This window comes from Scyliorhinus canicula, chromosome 10, assembly GCF_902713615.1.
Source record: "Scyliorhinus canicula chromosome 10, sScyCan1.1, whole genome shotgun sequence".
In the NCBI taxonomy this organism is placed as follows: domain Eukaryota; kingdom Metazoa; phylum Chordata; class Chondrichthyes; order Carcharhiniformes; family Scyliorhinidae; genus Scyliorhinus; species Scyliorhinus canicula.
The window spans coordinates 186,975,025-186,992,025 of NC_052155.1; the positions used below are offsets into that span (position 1 = coordinate 186,975,025).

General features: G+C 50.6%; 1 protein-coding gene across 3 annotated transcripts in view; it reads left to right on the top strand.

Annotated features, from left to right (window-relative positions):
* The first annotated feature begins 9,145 nt into the window (after window positions 1–9,145).
* Window positions 9,146–17,001, top strand: part of snrka (SNF related kinase a) — a 50,756-nt gene continuing 42,900 nt past the window's right edge. Inside the window, exons 1-2 of one of the 3 annotated variants that reach the window (XM_038810343.1) lie at window positions 9,184–9,272; window positions 14,563–14,681. Coding sequence is in view for 1 of the 3 variants with exons in the window: in XM_038810345.1 (XP_038666273.1) it covers window positions 9,170–9,272 (103 nt within the window). In the remaining 2 variants the exon portion in view is untranslated. Of the gene's footprint in view, window positions 9,273–14,562; window positions 14,682–17,001 lie in introns of all 3 variants that reach the window. The other 2 variants (XM_038810345.1, XM_038810342.1) reach the window with 2 other exon arrangements.

Genomic DNA, 17,001 nt, shown 5'->3' on the forward strand with positions numbered 1-17,001 from the left:
AGGGTTCCTTAATGCCACACTCGGGTGAAATGCTGCCTTGATGTCAAGGGCAGTCATTGTCCTCACCTCGTGAATTCAACTCTTTTGTCCATATTTCCAGAATGAGAAATGTTAGCCATTTGGCGGAGCTCCAACTTTTGGTTAATTTATGAGCAAAATGGTGACAAATTATATTTGCTGCCTTCCCTGTTCCATGTTGTTATGGGTCAGGGTTTAGAGAACCCCAAAGTGTATCATGGAGTTCCCCTGATCCACAACTTTTAATAGATTGTGGTATGGGGAGCACACGGCCCACTCTACAGGTGTGGTAAAGCAGAAATGGAAAAGTATTTTTCAAAGCAAAACAATGTTTATTCTATGAACTTAAGTTAACCTTTTTAAAATATACAGTGAACACCTTAGCAACCATTAATTCAAATACAACCCCCAAAGAATACAACACTAAGTAATCCTTTAAGCTGTCCTTTTAACATCCATACGACTTAAAACACCTTTTACCAGAAACACATCAGGTTAAAGTCACTACTGTTATTAGTTTTAAATCACCAGGATCGATTTACAGTCTTTAGATTAGAGAGAGAGATTCATACACCTTCTGGCTGTGACTGCAGCTATCCAGCTCTGAAAACAAAACTAAAAAACACCCTGCAGCCTGCTCAAAAATGAAAGTAAAAAGCTGTCAGACAGCCCAGCTCCTCCCACTCTCTGACTTTTAAAAAATAAATTTAGATTACCCAATTTTTTTTCCAATTATGGGGCAATTTACCATGGCCAATCCATCTGCTCGGCACATCTTTGGGTTGTGGGGGTAAAACCCACACAGTCACGGTGAGAATGTGCAAACTCCACACGGACAGTGACCCAGAGTCGGGATCGGACCTAGGACTTCAGCGCCGTGAGGCAGCTGTGCTAACCACTAGGCCACCGTGCTGTCCTCACTCTCTGACATCACTGCAGTAATAAACACCCATTTCTTAAAGGTACTCTCACATGACAGTGTCTCCGTCTCTGTCCAACCTACACTTTGCTGTTGACAAGAGTTTCTGTCCAAAGATGTGCAGGTTGGGTGGATTGGCCGTGCTAAATGGCCCCTTAGTGTCCAAAAGGTTAGGTCGGGTTTCGGGGGTAGGGTGGAGGCATGGGCTTAAGTGGGGTGCTCTTTCCAAGGGTCGGTGCAGACTCGATGGGCCAATTGGCCTCCTTCTGCACTGTAAATTCTATGATTCTATGATTTTCAGCTTTGTCAGGAGCCTCTGACATCCACAATATGTCAAAACAGCCCACATTTATAAAGCAGCTTCAACGCGGTAAAACGTCCCCCTGGTCCTTCACAAAAGTGATAATCAAACTGAATCTGACACTGTCACATTAGGACAGGTAACCAAAAGCTTGATACATGAGGTAGGTTTTAAGGAGCATTTTAAAATGGGGAGTGGTGGAGAGAGAAAGAGAGAGAGAGAGACGGAGAGGTGTGTGAAAGCTATTCCAGAGTTTGTGGCCCTGGCTGCAGATCAAAGATTGGACGTCAATGGCCACTGACGGACAATGTTGGAAATTTCCGACACCTTTAGGACACTGATTGTAAATAGCCAGCTACCTGTCTCTGGCAGGAGGTCAGGAAAAGGCTCTTGTCTCTTTGGGTAGGTTTCAGTGCTCAATATTCTCACAAGAGGCCAGATATTCTGGTAACTGAACTCCCAATGATGCACATTAGAGGTATCCACCTGATTGTTTTTCAGTAAAACCGCTGGATTTGCACCGAATGAGCTACTCTTTGCGAGCTCCTGCCCTAGCGGGGGGTTCACAATTGGGAGGTGGAATTTTTTGCCCCACCATTTAAAGGGCAGCAGTGGCTTATCGTGAATTTTGCATTCGATGCCAGCAGTTTCATTGGGCATGAATCTGGGTAATGGCAAGGTCATGGCATGGAGCTCCAGGACCAGCTCCTGGCCTTGTTCAGACGGCAGGAGAGCAGCTCCTGCTGCAGGAGGTGAGCAACAGGAAAGAGCATCCCCTCTTAGCATTTTGGGGGAACATTTTCTCAGCCCAGCAGTGGGCCTGGAAGAGATCACGGCAGGAGAAACCGCCCTGGCCCCTATGCAGGGGTTCTGGAAGGAAGGGAAGATCACGGCGACGATGTTGGAAAAACTGACAGTGCAACAGACAATCAACATTTGCATCTTCAAAGAAAAGAAGAACTTGCATTTCTATAACGCCTTTCATAACCTCAGGACATCCTAAAGCACTTTACAACCAATAAAGTACATTTTAAGTATAGTCATTGGTGAAATGTAGGAAACACGGCAGCCACTTTGTGCACAGCAAGCTCCCACAAACAACTGTGATCAGATAACCTGTTGTGGGGGTGTTGGTGGATGATAAATACTGACCAGGACACTGACCAGGTGTCCTGGTCAGTATTTACCATCCACCAACATCCCTGCTCCTCTTTCAAATCGTGCAATAGGGCTGTGTTCATGACTCTCTCTAGTTTCTTGCAGTCTTGGGCCGAGCAGTTGCCATACTAGGCTGTGATGGAATCAGATAGGATGCTTTGTGTGGTGCATCTATAAAATTGGTATGAGTCAATGTGGACATGCCGAATTTCCTTAGTTTCTTGAGGAAGTAAAGGTGCTGTTGTACTTTCTTGGTTGTAGCGTTGACGTGGGTGGACCAGGACAGATTGTTGGTGATGTGCACACCGAGGAATATGAAGCTGTCAACCATCTCCACCTCGGCACCATTGATGCAGAGCTTCCTGAAGTAAATGACCAGCTCCTTAGTTTTGCTGACAATCAGGGAGAGATTGTTGTTGTTGCACCACTACACTAGGTTCTTTATCTGCCTCCTGTACTCTGACTCATTGTTGTTTGAGATCTGACCCACTACGGTCGTGTCAACAGCAAACTTGTAGATGGAGTTGGAGCTGAGATTTGCCACAATTATACAGTGAGTATAATCGGGAGCTCAGTATGCAGCCTTGTGGGACCCCGGTATTGAGGACTATCGTGGAGGAGGTGTTGTTTGTTATTCTTACTGATTGTGGTCTATGGGTCAGGAATCATAGAATTTACACTGCAGAAGGAAGTTGGGGATCCAGTTGCAGAGGGAGGATCCAAGTCCTAGGTTTTGGAGATTTGATATGAGCTTGGCTGGGATTATGGTGTTGAAGGCGGAGCTGTAGTCAATGAATAGGAGTCTGACGTCGGAGTCCTTGTTGTCAAGATGCTCCAGGGGTGAGTGTAGGGCCAGGGAGTTGGTGTCTGCTGTGGGCTGGTTGTAGCGGTTTGCGAATTGCAGTGGATCAAGGCATTCTGGGAGTATGGAGCTGATGTGTCTCATTTCATAATGATAAGTGTCAAGGCCATCGGCCAGTATTCGTGGAGGCACATTGCCTGGTTCTTCTTTGGCCCTGGAATGATGGTGGTCTTCTTGAAGCAGGTGGGAACCTCAGAATGGAGTCGGGAGAGGTTGAAGATAGTCCACGAACACACCTGCCAGTTGGTGCGTGCAAGATCTGATCCGTCAGGACCCTTTACTGTCTGTGAGTTCACTTTCAAGAAGGCCGATCTGACTTCGGAGGCTGTGATGGTGGGTGTGTCTGAGACTGCTGGGGCAGTTGACAGCGAGTTTGTTGGTTTCCTGCTCGAAACGAGCAGGCACGTAGGCGGCACAGTGGTTAGCACTGCTGCTTCACAGTGCCAGGGACCTGGGTTCAATTCCAGCCTTGGGCGACTGTCTGTGTGGAGTTTGCACATTTTTCCCGTGTCTGTCAGCGTTTCCTCCGGGTGCTCTGGTTTCCACCCACAGTCCAAAGATTTGCAGGTTAGGTAGATTGGATAAGCGAAATTGTCCCTAGGTGGGGTTACAAGGACAGGGTGGGAGATTGGGCCTAGGTTGGGGTGCTGTTTCGGAGGGTTGGTACAGACTCAATGGGCTGAATGGCCTCCTTCTGCACTGCACGGATTCTATTCTATTCCAGAATGCATTGAGGTCATCGGGGAGGGGTGCTCTTTTGCCAGAGATTGTATTTGGCTTTGCTTTTTGGGAGTCTTGGAGCAGCACGGTAGCACACGTGGCTCGCACTCTGGCTTCACAGCGCCAGGGTCCCAGGTTCGATTCCCCGCTGGGTCACTGTGCGGAGTCTGCACGTTCTCCCCGTGTCTGCGTGGGTTTCCTCCGGTGTTCCGGTTTCCTCCCACAGTCCAAAGATGTGCAGGTTAGGTGGATTGGTCATGCTAAATTGCCCCTTAGTGTCCAAAAAGGTTAGGAGGGCTTATTGGGTTATGGGGCTAGGATGGAAGTGACAGTTTAAGTGCGTCTGTGCTGATTTGATGGGCCGAATGGCCTCCTTCTGCACTGTATGTTCTATGTATCTATATGTATCTTCTTCTTAGTGGTCAAGACTCTGGAGTAGATGGGTATGGAATGAAACTACAGTGTTGCTTACCACTCCTGTAAGAGACATTCAAATTAAAGGGTGTCCTTGTAACAAAGAAATGTGTACATTCTGGTATTTCCAGGTGTACCTAATTAATACCCTGGGAGCAGCTGACATCAGCATCCAAGATTCAAAGTGGATAAATATATCATGGCCCCCTGAATTGATAGCTCCCTAATTAGGGAGGTTGCTGTCTTCTGTCAGTGCTGTAGATGCCAGCGGGAACAAAAGGAAGTAATAAATAATTGGAATTATCATTTTCCAAATCAAGTTTAAATCTGGTCAATCTAGTTAAGACATCCTGTGTAGCTGATTGATGAATTTGAAAATGATTCACATCAGGGAATTGACTGGGATTTTCTGTTTGATGGTTTGTTACTTGAGATCAGATATTGTTCCGTGTCATTACAAAATCCAAAATCAGCAAAAATGATGTTGGAGCTTTCAGATCATAAAAACCCAATCCATTCAGTCATGTAAACTCAGACCCAGCACCCCTACAGTGCAGAAGGCCATTCAGCCCATCGAGTCCGCATCGAACCTCTGAAAGAGCAACCTACCTAGGACTACTCTAACCCCATGGCCCCAATTTAGCATGGCCAATCCACCTAACCTACACATCTTTGGCCTCTGGGAAGAGCCCAGAGCACCGGGATGAAACCCACGCTACGGGTTTGAGTAGCACACCACCACACTTGGGCCATCTGTTCCCTGTTCCTATTTGCCCTTAGACACACTGCCATTCTGTGTCTGCCATTGTTCTGCCATTAACACATTCTATTTTTCAATGTGCCACTAGACATCTTGTGCCACCTATCACTGGCCCTCTATCCAGCCCCATTGCTCCACGGTCCCCCCCCCCCCCCCCGCCAACAACAGTATAAATTTGACCCTATTTCCAGTTCCCTCCAGCTTTGACAATGAGTCCTCCAGACTCGAAGGGAGCCTTCTCTCTCCACAGATGTTGTCAGATGTTGCCGTGTGGGCAGCACGGTAGCATTGTGGATAGCACAATGGCTTCACAGCTCCAGGGTCTCAAGTTCGATTCCGGCTTGGGTCACTGTCTGTGCGGAGTCTGCACATCCTCCCCGTGTGTGCGTGGGTTTCCTCCGGGTGCTCCGGTTTCCTCCCACAGTCCAAAGATGTGCAGGTTAGGTGGATTGGCCGTGATAAATTGCCCTTAGTGTCCAAAATTGCCCTTAGTGTTGGGTGGGGTTATTGGAATAGGGTGGATGTGTTGAACTTGGGTAGGGTGCTCTTTCCAAGAGCCGGTGCAGACTCGATGGGCCGAATGGCCTCCTTCTGCACTGTAAATTCTATGATCACCTGCTGAGAATGTCCAGTATTTTTTGTTTTTGTGCCAAAGGTGATGATGTCAGGAGGCTCAGAAAATCAGCTGTATTGCAACAGTTTAATTAATAGTCCAAGGTTTAAGCGGAACGAGAAATACAATAAAACAATTAATAACTAAAAAAAAAAGAACAAATATAAGTTAGCTAATGTTGGAAAAGATAAAACATATCATGTAGGTGCTGAAATGATTTGGTTTGATAGTGAGTATCTACTTACCTTTAACCTTGTGATGGTATTAATAATGCTATCCTGGAGATTAAATATTAGTTAATTCATTACTATGTCTAGCTATGGCTCAGTGGGTAGCACTCATCACAGAGTGGTTGCAGCATGGAAGGAGGCCATTTGGTCCGTCATTTTTTTTGAAATGTTTTTTATTGAGTTTTCATATTTTATATCCAACAAATTACAAATTATTAGAAAAAAAAACACGCAAAAATTAACATGTATATTTACAGGTAAGCATCTTCATAATAACAAATGTGGCCGCCCCCTTTAGCCGGCATACATATTTTACATTCCCCAATATGGCCGAGGCACATGTTTATAGGCATTTGTTTACAGTTTGGTTTTGGGCCTTAGCTTGCCATCAAACCCCCATAACGAACCCGTAGCCCTCCCCCTCCCCCCCCCCCGGCTACCCTCCCCCGATTCCCGTCCATTTTCCCCTGATTCTTGGCCACCCGACTATTCTTCCTCTTGTTCGTTGGCCACAAACAGGTCCCGGAACAATTGCATGAATGGCTCCCACTTTCTGTGGAAGCCGTCGTCTGACCCTCGGATGGCGAATTTGATATTCTCCATTTGGAGAGATTCCGAGAGGTCAGACAGCCAGTCTGCAGCTCTGGGCGGTGCTGCTGACCGCCAGCCAAACAGGATTCTACGGCGGGCGATCAGGGAGGCAAAGGCAAGGGCGTCCGCCCTCCTCCCCAGGAATAGATCTGGCTGGTCTGAAACCCCGAAGACCGCCACTATCGATAATGGCTCCACCCTCACCCCCACCACTTTGGACATAGCCTCGAAGAAGGCTGTCCAGTACTCCACAAGTCTGGGGCAAGACCAGAACATGTGGGCGAGGTTGGCCGAGCCTCTTTGGCACCGTTCACATCTGTCTTCCACCTCCGGGAAGAACCTACTCATACGGTGTCTTGTTAAGTGGGCTCTATGTACCACTTTTAGTTGCGTCAGGCTGAGCCTTGCGCACGTGGAGGTGGAGTTGACCCTATGCAGTGCTTCGCTCCAGAGTCCCCACCCTATCTCAATCCCCAGGTCGTCCTCCATTTAATTCTTGTTGCGTCCAGTACGGTGTTGTCCTTTTCTACCAGTCGGTCATACATGTCGCTACAGTTCCCTTTCTCTAGGATACTTGCGTCCAGTAGGTCTTCCAGTAGTGTCTGTCGTGGCGGTTGTGGGTACGTCCTTGTCTCCTTTCGTAAGAAGTTTTTGAGCTGCAGGTGCCGTAGCTCGTTCCCCCCGGCTAGCCGAAATTTCTCTGTCAGTTCGTCCAGTGTTGCGATCCTGCCGTCCGTGTATAGGTCCCTGACTGTCAGTGTCCCCCGTCCTGCCTCCACCTTTGAAGGTGGCGTCAGTCAGTGCTGGTGTGAACCTATGGTTGTTGCAGATGGGAGCCTTGTCCGACATTTTGGTCAGGCCAAATTGCTGCCGCAGTTGGTTCCAGGATTGGAGGGTGGCTGTCACCACTGGGCTTCTGGAGTGTTTTTTGGGTGGGGATGGGAGGGCTGCCATGGCGAGGGCCCGGAGGGAGGCCCCCATGCAGGAGGCCTCCTCCTCACGCACCCACTCGGCTTCTGGCTCATTTGGTCCGTCATGACTGTGCTGGCTCCTTGCAAGAATAATTCACTTGGTTCCACTCCATGCTTTTCCCCAGAACCTTGGAAATCCTCCCCTTCAGATAATGATCCAATTCCATTTTGAATCCCGCGGTTGAATCTACCTTCACCACCCTCGTGGGCAGTTCATTCTCAACAATCATATATTCCCCATATATCTCCATTGCTTTTTTTACGAATCACCTTCAAAATCGGTGTGTGGGGTTGGAAGTGGGTGTGTCTTATCCTTCGCCTCGCTGATCGCCCGAAGGCAGATCCTGTTGTGGTGGAGGTCAGTGCCCTATGCCCTGGCATGGCAGAGGGATCTGTTGGAGTTTTTGACACTCAAGAAGGTGAAGTTTGAGTTGACGGGAAGGATGTGGAAGGGTTCTATAATCATGGGTTTTGTTTATTATGCACTTTAAAGAATTGGATGACATCGAACATTGGGGGTGGTGGGGTGTGGGGGGTTGGTGTTGGACTGTGTATGTTGTTGGTGACCATGTATGGGTGGATGGTGGATCCTGAATCCTTTTCTTTGATGTTTGTATTTAAAATGTTGAGGGTTGTTTGGGGGTTGGTGGGAGGATTTGTTGGCCAGGGGATTGACATTGTATTTGCTACCGTTGATTGTTTGTTGGTGGCAGTAAATCTGGATTAAAATGTGAAAAAGGAAGGGAAAAAATATAATCCTCCCAGGATTAGGGATAGTTTCTCCCAGTCACTTCTATCCAGGCCCCTCATGATTTTGCAAACCTCTATCAAATCTCCTCTAAATCTTCTATTATCCCAGAAGAGCCCAACTTCTCCTGAAGCTCCTCATCCTTGGAAGCATTATCGTCAATCTTTTCTGCACCCTTTCCAATACCCTCACACCTCCAAGTCACAAGGTGGGAGGGGTTCATGCCTAACTCCAGGGACTTAAACATATGTTTATTCACCGTGCAGTGCTGAGGGAGCACTGCACTGTTGATGGGGTTGTTTTTGGGGTATTAAGCAACTTTCAAACCACTGACCACTATGAAATCAAAGCAAAACACTGCATCTGCTGGAAATCTGAAATAAAAACCGTCAACTATGTGCTTTCCACGATTCTTGCAGTACATAATGGTCATGGTTAGAAGTCTTACAACACCAGGTTGAAGTCCAACATGTTTGTTTCAAACACTAGCTTTCAGAGCACTGCTCCTTCCTCAGGTGGGGGGGCGGTGGGCAGGGCCAGGGTGGGGGGGGGGGCAGTGGGCAGGGTGGGGGGGCAGTGGGCGGGGTCAGGGTGGGCGGGGCAGTGGGAAGCAGCAGCTGAGCGATCCCAGGGTTGGCCCCGCCCCCCTGGCTGCTGACGTCTTTCCTAGGCGGCCCCGCCCCCCTGGCTGCTGACGCGTTCCCAGGGATGGCCCCGCCCCGCTGGCTGCAGACGCGTTTCCAGGCCGGACCCCGCCCCCGTGGCTGTTGACGCGTTTCCAGGCCGGGCCCCGCCCACTCGCCGCAATGACGTGTATCCAGCACGGGCCCTGCCCACCGCGAGCTGTCTGTGACGTCCACGGGGATGCGCAGTTGGGCATTACGCAGGTTCCTCGAGCTTGGCTTGTGTTTGCGGCTGCCGCTTGTGAAAGATTCCGCTGGAGGAAGATATTTGCCTCAGAGAGCGGGTAGGTACAGGCGCGTTCCCCCTCAGCTGTCCTGCCAGGACTTCAATGGTGGCTTCACCGATACGCGGAGTGAGTCGCTTTGCTTCACTCAGATTAGGGGAGTGGGTGAAGCTCTCGGCTCGGGGAGTGAATGGTGGCTCCGGGCTCCGTCTTACTGCTCCCTGAACTGGCCGTCAGGCCTACGCCTGTCGGTGGCTGTGCGAGGCTGAGGCCGAGGCCAACCGCTCGCCATCCGGGGCCTGGAGCGGCCGGGAGGCGCAGTCGCCACGGCAACCGGCTCAGTCACAGGGTGTTGGGAATGGGCGGGGTCAGGGTGGGGTAGCGGTGGCCCCGCCCATTCCCATCGCCCCCCAACATGACCCCGCCCATCGCCCCCCACCCTGACCCCGCCCATCGCCCCCACCCTGACCCCGCCCATCGCCCCCACCCTAACCCCGCCCATCGCCCCCACCCTGACCCCGCCCATCGCCCCCACCCTGACCCCGCCCATCGCCCCCACCCTGACCCCGCCCATCGCCCCCACCCTGACCCCGCCCATCGCCCCCACCCTGACCCCGCCCATCGCCCCCACCCTGACCCCGCCCATCGCCCCCACCCTGACCCCCGCCCAGCGCCCCCACCCTGACCCCGCCCATCGCCCCCACCCTGACCCCGCCCATCGCCCCCACCCTGACCCCGCCCATCGCCCCCACCCTGACCCCGCCCATCGCCCCCACCCTGACCCCGCCCATCGCCCCCACCCTGACCCCGCCCATCGCCCCCACCCTGACCCCGCCCATCGCCCCCACCCTGACCCCGCCCATCGCCCCCACCCTGACCCCAGCCCATCGCCCCCACCCTGACCCCGCCCATCGCCCCCACCCTGACCCTGCCCATCGCCCCCACCCTGACCCCGCCCATTGCCCCCACCCTGACCCCGCCCATCGCCCCCACCCTGACCCCGCCCATCGCCCCCCACCCTGACCCTGCCCATTGCCCCACCCTGACTCCGCCTACTGTGCTCTGCCCTGATCCCACTGCGCCCTGCCCTGATCCCGCCCACTGCGCCCTGTCCTGATCCCGCCAAAGGCGTCCTGTCCTGATCCCGCCCACTGCGCCCTGTCCTGATCCTGCCCACTGCGCCCTGTCCTGGTCCTGCCCACTGCGCCCTGCCCTGATACTGCCCACTGTACCCCGCACTGATACTGCCCACTGTGCCCCGCCCTGATCCTGCCCACTGCCCCGCCCTGATCCTGCCCACTGTGCCCTGCCCTGATCCTGCCCACTGTGCCCTGCCCTGATCCTGCCCACTGTGCCCTGCCCTGATCCTGCCCACTGTGCCCTGCCCTGGTCCTGCCCACTGCCCTGATCCTGCCCACTGCCCCGCCCTGATCCCGCCCACTGTCCCCCCTGATCCCGCCCACTGCCCCGCCCTGATCCCGCCCACTGCCCCACCCTGATCCCGCCCACTGCCCCACCCTGATCCCGCCCACTGCCCCACCCTGATCCCGCCCACTGCACCCCGCCCTGATCCCACCCACTGCGCCCTGCCCTGATCCCGCCCACTGCACCCTGCCCTGATCCCGCCCACTGCCCCGTCCTGATCCCTCCCACTGCCGCGCCCTGATCCCACCCACTGCGCCCTGCCCTGATCCCGCCCACTGCGCCCCGCCCACTGCCCTGCCCTGATCCCGCCCACTGCCCCGCCCTGATCCCGCCCACTGCCCCGCCCTGATCCCGCCCACTGTGCCCCGCCCTGATCCCGCCCACTGCGCCCTGTCCTGATCCTGCCCTGCCCTGATCCCGCCCACTGTGTCCCACCCTAATCCCGCCCACTGTGCCCGCCCTGATCCCGCCCACTGTGCCCTGCCCTGATCCTGCCCACTGTGCCCTGCCCTGCCCTGATCCCGGCCACTGTGCCCTGCCCACTGTGCCCCGCCCTGATCCCGGCCACTGTGCCCCGCCCTGATCCCGGCCACTGTGCCCCGCCCTGATCCCGGCCACTGTGCCCCGCCCTGGTCCCGGCCACTGTGCCCCGCCCTGGTCCCGGCCACTGTGCCCCGCCCTGGTCCCGGCCACTGTGCCCCGCCCTGGTCCCGGCCACTGTGCCCCGCCCTGGTCCCGGCCACTGTGCCCCGCCCTGGTCCCGGCCACTGTGCCCCGCCCTGGTCCCGGCCACTGTGCCCCGCCCTGGTCCCGGCCACTGTGCCCCGCCCTGGTCCCGGCCACTGTGCCCCGCCCTGGTCCCGGCCACTGTGCCCCGCCCTGGTCCCGGCCACTGTGCCCCGCCCTGGTCCCGGCCACTGTGCCCCGCCCTGGTCCCGGCCACTGTGCCCCGCCCTGGTCCCGGCCACTGTGCCCCGCCCTGATCCCGGCCACTGTGCCCCGCCCTGATCCCGGCCACTGTGCCCCGCCCTGATCCCGGCCACTGTGCCCCGCCCTGATCCCGGCCACTGTGCCCCGCCCTGATCCCGGCCACTGCGTCCCTGCCTACTGTTCCCCGCCCACTGCGCCCCTGCCTACTGTCCCCCGCCCACTGCGCCCCACCCTGATCCCGGCCACTGCGTCCCTGCCTACTGTGCCCCGCCCACTGCGCCCCACCCTGATCCCAACCCGTCCACTGCGTCCTGCCCACTGCGTCCTGCCCACTGCGCCCTGCCCACCACGCCCTGCCCTGATCCTGCCCACCACGCCCCGGCCTCCGCCCCCCACCACGACCCTGCCTTGATCTTGCCCACACCAGCTTGACCCCAACGGACTACCCCACCCTCAGCAGGCCCCCTGCCCTTCTCTCAGTGGGGACCCCTCCGTCTCTCTCAGCGGGGACCAACCCCCCCCCCCCCCCGGTCTCTCTCAGCGGGGACCCCCCAACACCTCTTTCTCAGCGATGACCCCCTCCACCCATCTGCATGTTGTGAAGCTTTGAAATTTAGCACCCCAGAGAGATCTGAATGCTCCATTGTTGCATATATTTGTCGCTGGAATAGACGGATTTTTGCTTTTTTAGGGAATTGAGTGAACTAGGGGGCAGATCGGGAGCAGGAGTTGTAGTTGAAGATCAGCTATGATCTTATTGAGTTGTTGAGTAGGCTTAGTGAGCCGTATGGCTTCTGCTCCGATTTTTATGTGTGTTCTTATTCGCTTGATTGCTTCATTCATTTATTCCCATCCACCCAGTGCAGGCTTTTGAAAGCATAAATAAATAAGTAGAAGTTGCAAGTTATTGTCACAAATTGGAAAGGATAATTTGCTCTTGCAAGAATTTGAGAAATCATTAACAAATCTGGATTTTCTCCCCTGCCATGTTTTATTAACACACCAATTATCTGATATTTTTGAAATCAGTGTCAGCACTTATGATCGATGTTGTGCATCACAAAATGTTCATGGATTTCCTGTAACATTATTTACTGCATGACATCTTATAGTGACTGTTTCTCTCCCTCCACAGATGCTGCCTGACCTGCTGAGTATTTCTAGCATTTTCTGTTTTTGTTTCAGATTTCTAGCATCCGCAGTATTTTGTTTTTGCAAGGTGAACTGTGTTCTTTTAAGGTGTGGAGATGCCGGCGTTGGACTGGGGTGAGCACAGTAAGAAGTCTTACAACACCAGGTTAAAATCCAACATGTTTGTTTCAAACACTAGCTTTCGGAGCACTTCTCCTTCCTCGGGTGAAGGAGGAAGGAAGGAGCAGTGTTCCAAAAGCTAGTGTTTAAAACGAACATGTTGGACTTTAACCTGGTGTTGCAAGACTTCTTACTGTTCTTTTAAGGTCACAGAAGTGCATGTTACACACAGCACAGAAACAGGCTATTTGGTCCAAAAGATCATGTCAATGTTTTATGCTCCACACGATCCTCATCTCAGCTTTCTTTAACTCATCCTAATAACATTCTTCTGTTCCTTTAACTAAACATGGAATTCGGGTGAATTTTGTTACAACTCACCACAGTGCAATTGCCCTTTTGAAAAGAACACCACTAAATTTGTATGTATTGTACTGTCATGCACTTTGCTGCATGCCTTGTTCTTTCACCTTTGCCTGCTAAGTGCTATTTAATGCCTGTCACATCATGCATTCGGTTTCGGTGATAATTACCAATTATTGTAAGGGAGAAGGGTACCCATTTACTTTGTCATATGCTAAAGTTATTACCGTACAATGTGGGTCTTTGTTTATCAAAGTTGATTCTTGCTTTACACCTTTGATGATGGAGCTTATTTGCTACAGTCTGATAAACAATCTCCATGTCAAGTATTAATTGTGATGTTTGTGTTCAGTGTCTGTGTTTCTTGTTTTTAGAGCTTATTTGGGGGAAATGCAGGTGGTGACCACGCACATGCAGCAAAGTACTGCAATCCCATATCATTGTTCTAAAGTACAATAGCAATATTTATTTGAGATTGCATCATTCATTTCCTATATCAGATTCATCACATACTTCACTATGTCGAAAGCAGCTGTGTTGTTTATCATGACTGCAATCTGGCAATGGACTTCAGATGCAAGGCTGCATAGCATGGTGTTTGCTGCTGATGGGCTGTGCTGATAAATCCTATGCTCAGCCAGCAGGTATCGTGATTCAGCCCATCTAAGGGAAAGCAGCATGTTGATCTGTGCAGACTTTATCACTGGCAGCTATGTAATCACAGTGACATTAGAATTGCTTTATTTTAAAGCAGAAATAAGTAATACAGAAAATCCCATGTTTTTTTTTTACAGTAGTCAATTATTTTTCTTTTCCAATAAAGGGGTAATTTAGTGTGGCCAATCCCCCTAACCAGCACAAGTTATTGTAAATTGGGGGATAGCTCTTTCCACTTATTCAGACATGGGGAGAATGTGCAAATTCCACACAGGCATTGACCCAGGGCCGGGATTCGAACCCTGGTCCTCAGTGCTGCAGTCCCAGTGCTAATCACTGCGCCACATGCCGCCCCCAGAAAATCCCAAGTATAAAACAATTCCACAGCATCTGAGATATGGACCGTTAATGCGTTGTCTGCTGGAATGCGGAAAGAAAAAAGTTAGAGAAATCTTTGGTTAAATCGGAGAAAAGTGGAGCTGTAATAGTTTAAGCAATCCGTATACCTGCCAGCGTTACTTACAGCTAAGTTTTGTGTAGGAAGAAATATCATTCTGCATTATTCACAGAACTTTGAAACTTTAATTGGCATGTTGTTTTACAACACACAGAAAGATGCCTGCTTTTTAAAGGAATGTTTAAGTTATAGCTTTCTGGTGGTAGTTGTATTTATTCTGCATGGGGCTGTGTGCACTCTGTACATGTGTATAATTGAATGTTTCAGATGTAGAAGCAGGAGTTTATATGGGTTACCAGACAGACAATACCTCACTGCCACAAAGCATACCGCACGCAGATTCTGAAAATCTGAAAGAATCACTAGGCGAGTATGAATCACAAAAGGTTAGTATACAGGTACAGCAAGTAATTAGGAAAGCTAATAGCATGTTATCATTTATTGTGAGGAGATTTGAATACAAACGTAGCGAGGTTATGCTTCAGTTGTACAGGGCACAAGTGAGACTGCACCTGGACTACTGTGTACAGTATTGGTCACCTTATTTAAGGAAGGAATAAATGCATGGAAGCAGTTCAGAGAAGATTTGCCAGTCTACTACCTGGAATGGATGGGTTGTCTTATGAGGATAGGTTGGACAGGCTCGGCTTGTGTATGCTGGAGTTCAGAAGCGTAAGAGGCAGCTTGGTTAAAACATTTAAGATCCTGTGGGGTTTTGACAAGGTGGATGTGGAGAGGAAGTTTCCTCTTGTGGGAGAATCTGTTAAAAAATTTGGATCATCCATTTAATAGGAAAATGAGGCACAAATCTTTCACTGAAGGCCATGAGCCTTTGGAACTCTTTTCCTGAAAAGGTGGTGTAAGCAGAATCTTTGAATATTTTTAAGGTAGAGGTGGATAGATTCTTGGTAAGCAAGGGTATAAAAAGGTTATTTGGGGTAGGCGGATGCAGATTTGTAAGAAAAGCAAAATGCTGGAAATACTCAGCAGGTCTGTCAGCATCTGTGAGGAGAGAGCGATCCAGCATTAACATTTCCGGTCAGTGACCTGATGAAATGTTATTTCTGTCTCCACAGATGCTGCCTGACCTGCCAGTGAATAACTCAGTCGGACCGGTTTAGATTCATAAACAAAAGTTTTTTTTCCCCCCTTGCCTGTTTCCCAGCTGATTTTATTTTCTTGCATATTTCCCTGATGCATCATGTTGAATTGCGAAATTATGATCATGTTTCACATTCATCATTCAAATTATCATTTTACATCACCATGCATTTTGAAAAACATCTTGATAGTATAGTTATAGAACATTTTGAGGTATAATGCCTGATGTGTTGGTGGTTATAGATCTGCCAGTGAAGGTGTTAGTGGTGTGAGATGAATGATTAATGAGCACATGTAAATGATTGTAGAGGTGATTTTGATCATTGCCTTATGGGTTTGGCACATCAATAAAGCGGTTTGTAAGGCATCGCCCCTGAAACTTGTTTTATATTGTATCCTGGCAAATAAATAGTGTTTTCCTTGGATAGATAGCAGTGTTCCCACATACATACAGGGGCTGGTTTAGCTCACTGAGCTAAATCGCTGGCTTTTAAAGCAGACCAAGCAGGCCAGCAGCACGGTTCGATTCCCGTACCAGCCTCCCCGGACAGGCGCCGGAATGTGGCGACTAGGGGCTTTTCACAGTAACTTCATTGAAGCCTACGCGTGACAATAAAGCGATCTTCTTCTTCATCATACTTTTGTAAATAAGGAAATATCAGCCCCTAAATTCCTTGGTTTTTAACTCTTTGTCCTTGATTTTAAATCCTTCAATGGTCTTGCCCTTTCCTATCTCTAATCTCCTCCAGCCCTGAAATCCTCAGATGCCTGCACTCTTTTTGAGCATCCCCACTTTGCTCCACCATGCCTGGATCCCACTTCTAATTGTTCTTCTTTAAGATGCCCTTTGAAACCTACCTCTTTGAATAAGCTTTTTATCAATCTTCCCACGTATTATGTGGCTTGGTGCCAGTTGTTGTTTAATCTTCCTGCAGTTTGGAATGTTTTACCATGTTAAAGGTGCAATATAAGTGCTGTCAATGTGAAGGATGGTCTCAGATGTTCAGAAAGCTTTCTATTCTGATTAATGCATGGGTCTGTTGTTTTATCTAGGTCCTAAACTAGAAGGACAGTACTTGGGACCATCCACTAACCTTTTGAGGGATTACAATGAAAGCCTCAAGTGGTGGGTGGGTGGGCTTCCTGAAAAAACTGGATGCTAGTGCAGTATATGATCAGATTGTGTGCTGGTATTCAGGTATGACTTGATGCAATGCCCAGCCTCCTTACATCAATATGAATGGTGTGTGCCAAGGGTGCTCTTTCAGAGGTCGGTGCAGACTTGATGGGTCGAATGGCTTTCTTCTGCGCTGTAGGGATTCTATGTGCTCGCTGACCTACTTTGGCCTCTTGGTCCAGCATTTTCTCTCTTTTTTTAAATTTCACCTTTGTTTTCAGATGACCCTGTAGTCTTGCTCCTATCTCTGTAAACTCCATCAGCCCTATGACCTCTGCGTTCTTCCAGTTCTGATTTTGTGTGAATCTCTGTTTTCAATTGTGGAAAACATTGGTGGCCATATTGCTGTAACATTGGTGGCCATATCTTCAGTTGCATAGGGTCTAAGCTCTGGAGTTCCTTTCCTGAACCTTTTATTTGCCTCTCTC